This window comes from Drosophila rhopaloa, unplaced genomic scaffold (assembly GCF_018152115.1).
Source record: "Drosophila rhopaloa isolate 14029-0021.01 unplaced genomic scaffold, ASM1815211v1 contig_190, whole genome shotgun sequence".
NCBI classification, from domain to species: Eukaryota; Metazoa; Arthropoda; class Insecta; order Diptera; family Drosophilidae; genus Drosophila; species Drosophila rhopaloa.
In genome coordinates, this window is record NW_025335073.1 from 2,118,122 (window position 1) to 2,122,912 (window position 4,791).

The 4,791-nt window shown below is 37.2% G+C and overlaps 1 protein-coding gene across 1 annotated transcript; it reads right to left on the reverse strand.

Moving 5' to 3' along the window:
- Positions 1-674: 674 nt before the first annotated feature.
- On the reverse strand, positions 675-1,211 carry LOC123037663. The gene has a single exon (XM_044459320.1). It carries the CDS (start codon positions 1,209-1,211, stop codon positions 675-677), a length of 537 nt encoding a protein of 178 aa, XP_044315255.1.
- Positions 1,212-4,791: the final 3,580 nt, after the last annotated feature.

Below are 4,791 nucleotides of genomic sequence, written 5' to 3' on the forward strand. Positions count from 1 at the left end.
GGGTTAAGCCAAAAAAAAGATTGAGAACCGATTTCCTACAAAGACTGTACTTTTTATTTCTTAAGTGGAGCTAAACCACGGAAGACAGGAATACGAAAACGATTATTTGAGCCGTACAAAATATTTAGGGCCATATTACTGCAAGAGTTCATTTCAGACCAAGTAAAGCCAGAAAAACAATTATTTAGTCTCAGAAAGTCTGTCTTGCGAAAAGCGTTTCCGACTCATTATATATTCCTTGATGAATTCCTCACGATCAATAGTCTACCAATTTTGCCTTTACAACGTCGGAGGTTTCGCCAGCAATTGTGTCTGGTGAATTTTATCATTTATCATTTTATGATTCATTTTGAACTTGGTAGAAAGCTGAGCCTTACCCTAAAATTATAATTTCTTTAATATTCCCCCTTTGGGCGGTTGCTTTGTCGGCCCATCGTGCAATATTTTACACTATTTTTTATATCAGATTCCGTTAATTCTTGATCTGATAATTCGGCTCTTCTAAGTCAATTTAAGCTGATTCTGTTGATTCTGTTTTATCAGTGTTTAATCCGCTGCCTAATGGGAGGCAGCCAAAGGTGATATTTGCCCTTGTGTAAATGCCAGTTGTTGTTGTTGTTGCGCCGCCTCTGCCCTGTGCAGATGGCGGAGCTTGATCCAAAAATTAAAGCAAATTAAGTCAATGATGGCCATTGCTGAGGTGGAGCGTTGTCTTCATGGATCATGATCAGCTGCCCCGGAACTATGTTCGCCTTTGGAGATAGCCACTTGCTGCGGGCCTGCAAGGTGTGCAAGTAATCTCGTCGCCAAAGCTCCCAGAATTGTTGCTTGATGTAGGTGAACCGTTGCCAACGTGTCAAGTGCGATAGGTTGCATTCCTCTAAACTTGGCTCTGGAAGTGCCTTTAAAAACGTTCCGACCAACAAATGCGATGGAATGAGGGCTTCTCCATCGTTTGGATCTTCTGGAAGAGGCGCGAGGGGTCGTGTGTTGACAACCGCTTCAGCATCAGCTGCGACAGTTTGGAGTTCCTCGTACGTCAAATGCGCGTGACCAGTGTTTTTTACCAATACAAGTTTCATGGACTTTACCGCAGCTTCCCACAAGCCTCCAAAATGTGGTGCGCGGGGTGGAATGAAGCTAAATTCTACGCCATTAGATGAGGTGAACATTTGTAGGTCCTTCAACGCTTGATGGCTAAAGAGTTTCATTTTATATTCCTCTAATTGAGAGCGGGTTCCAATGCAGAATATCCGACTTGGCAAACTTCTCCGCCCGATGAAGCGCTTTAAACATAGAATAATAGTATTAGTTGAAAGGTCAGATACTTATTCTACATGTACTGCTTTGGTGGCAAAGCAAACAAAGACCGCAATGTATGTTTTGTACGGAGCCTTTCCGCGAATACGATAGGACGTCAGTAGTGACCCCTTGATCTAGTCCAGCAAACGAGGCTTGTAGTGATAACAACGGACACAGTTGCGCACCACTTTGCTAACCAGTCGACGAGAATTAACGATCCATGCTTCGAGACGTAAGATACCGATTAGAGCCTAGGGCCCTGCGCGCCTGTTAGTTTGGTAAACAAATTCGACGAGTTTATATGTGAATGTGTGATCTTTTGGCAGTAAAGGTGGTTACTTTGCTTCTACTGGTATTTGCGCATTTGCGCCAACACGAATGAGTGTCACCGTGCGAGTTCCTATAGCTGATTCCGACAGAAAGCGTGTCAGCCTTTGAAGATCTGCGCTGAGGACTTTACCCTTCTTTAAACAATCTATTTCCTTCCAATACGTTTGATTCTGAATAAGTCCTACAATAAACAGGAACGAGTGCTGCATCTTAGTCGCTGACATATCAACCGCTTGCGAGGTTTTTGCTTGCAAGAATCTTGTTAAACGTAAGCTGTTACTCAAAGAACACAATAATACGAAGAAATTCGATTCAGAATATGATCAAGGATGTTTTCTTTAGATCCGGTTCATTTGAATGATGACATTTTTCGTTTTTCAAGATCCGCATCTATGGTTTCGAATCGCAAAGGAATGACTTTAATTGGGGCAACCTTTGACTTTGCTATGAGTAAATGCGATTCTACTGATCCATTTTGAATTGAGCGCAGATATAAAACAACCGTATGCACGCTGTGATGCATCTGGGAATCCATGTATTTCGGTCATGCTTCGGGGAAAAGACGGGTTCTCGGATATCTCTCTCGCGATAGCGAAGTGCAAAAAACGTCTACAAAGACCACCCGGCTCTACTGTCAGTCGATACCCAAAGAGCATGATCGTTGTCACCCTCTTTACTCACTGTTACTCCCACTCCAACGTCATGAAGTTCTCAATGTACACCACCCCCAACCATCAGAATCGACCCTTGGCACATCAGCAACATGCAACAGTAAAACTTCTGCAATCGCACCAAAAGTAACAGTAACAACTACAGCAACGGCAGCAAAACCAACCACTTCTACAGCAACTACTCCTACCGCGGAATCGACTGCGATGTCGTCGTCTGCAGCGCCAAATATAACGTCAACTAAAATTATGACAAAACAAAACCAAGAAAATATTCAAAATAATAATTATCAAAACAAATTTAACAACAATCAGCAGAGACAGAATAAGTTCGACTAATAGACGTTGGGGTTACAACAATAATTATAATAATTCAGGAAATTCAGTAAATAATTATTATCCTAAAAATTCTCAAAATAATCAAGGACAGGGTAGCCAGAGCACTCAGAGTACCAATATTCCGCAAAAACGTCCCTGAGTTTCAGAATCAGATTAACAACGCAAGTCTGAACCAATGGACACATTTGAAAATTTTCAGACAACAGACTCTGACGAAACATAACAGCCATAAAATTTGATAATAAACTATGCCTCTGTCTTATCGATACAGGATCAAGCATAAATTTAATTAATGAAAACTTCTTTGAACACCCAATTAAAAATAATTATACTAAAATTGAAACTATAGGTGAATCTGTCTCTTTGAATAAATATATCCAGTTTAGTATTCCAAAAATATTTTCATCCAAACAAACATTTTACATAAACAACTTTTAAAAGCATTATGACATTCTTATTGGAAGAAAATGTTTAAAAGAATCACCTGCAAAAATTGATTTTATGAAAATCACTATCGAATTAAATATATATGAATTCCCAATGGTAAATATAACGGAAAAACCTAAACAAACTTTTTCAAATGTAGTAGATGATAAGGAATATATTTATGCCTTACAAACAGATTTATCTGACAATACATAAGAGACGATCACTTAAATAATGAAGAAAAAACTGAACTTCATTATTTAATGTCAAAATAGTTTGATATTCAGTATCACGAAGGTGAAAATTTGACTTTCACGAACGAAATCAAACACGTTATAAAAACAAAACATGAAGAACCAATTTATAGTAGACCATATATTTACGATACAGAAGTAGAAAAACAAATTGAAGAAATGATAAGACAAGGTATTATCACAAAATCCAAATCTCCTTATTGCAGTCCAATTGTAATGGTACCCAAGAAAAGGGATGCATCGGGCATACCCAAATTTCGTATGGCTATCGATTACAGAGGATTGAACGAAAAAACAATTAATGATAAATTCCCTATTCCGAACATGGACGAAATCTTAGACAAGTTAGGGAAATGTCAATATTTTACAACATTAGATCTTGCTAAAGGGTTCCATCAAATTGAAATGGACTTAGACTCTATTCAAAAAACTGAATTTTCCACTAAGGAATGTCACTATGAATATACTAGAATGCCCTTTGGTCTTAAAAACGCACCCGCGTCGTATGAATAATGTATTACACGACATAATAGGTACCCATTGTCTAGTATATTTAGACGACATTGTTATATTTTCTACCTCTTTACAAGAGCACATTCAATCTCTTAAAAAAGTATTCGAACGTCTTCGCAGTTCAAATCTCAAACTACAATTAGATAAATGTGAATTTATGAAACGAGAAACGGAATTCTTTGGTCACATAATTTCAACCGAAGGAATCAAAGCAAATCCAAATAAAATTCAAGCTATTCAAGATTTTAGAATTCCAAACTCTCCAAAACAAATATAATCATTTTTAGGCCTTTGTGGATTTTATCGAAAATTTATAAAAGACTTCGCAAAAATTGCAAAACCTTTGACTCTTTGCTTAAAGAAAGGATCAAAAATAAATATAAGCGATCCTAGTTACAATGAAGCGTTTGAAAAATTAAAAACTTTAATAAGTAACGATCCAATTCTCATTTATCCAGATTTTGAAAAGAAGTTCGATTTAACTACAGATGCAAGCAATTATGCATTAGGTGCAGTTGTATACCAAAAAGGCAAACCCATTTGCTTTGCCAGTATAACATTAAATGAACATGAGTTAAATTATGCAGCTATTGAAAAAGAATTATTAGCTATTGTATGGGTGACTAAGTATTTCCGCCCCTATCTCTTTGGAAGAAGTTTTAAAATATGCTCTGACCATAAACTGCTTGTTTGGTTACATAACATAAAGGAACCTAATATGAAATTACAACGTTGGAAAATAAAACTTAGAGAGTTTGATTATGAAATAAAGTACATTAAAGGGAAAGAGAATTACGTAGCAGATACATTGTCAAGGATTACAAGGAAGGAAACTAAAGATAACAAAATCGAAGAAGTATTTCAAAATGAAGACGATTTAGATACTACTGCAGCAACGGTGCATAGTGCACAAGAAGATAACGGTGATTGCATACAAATTACCGAACGACCAGTTAACT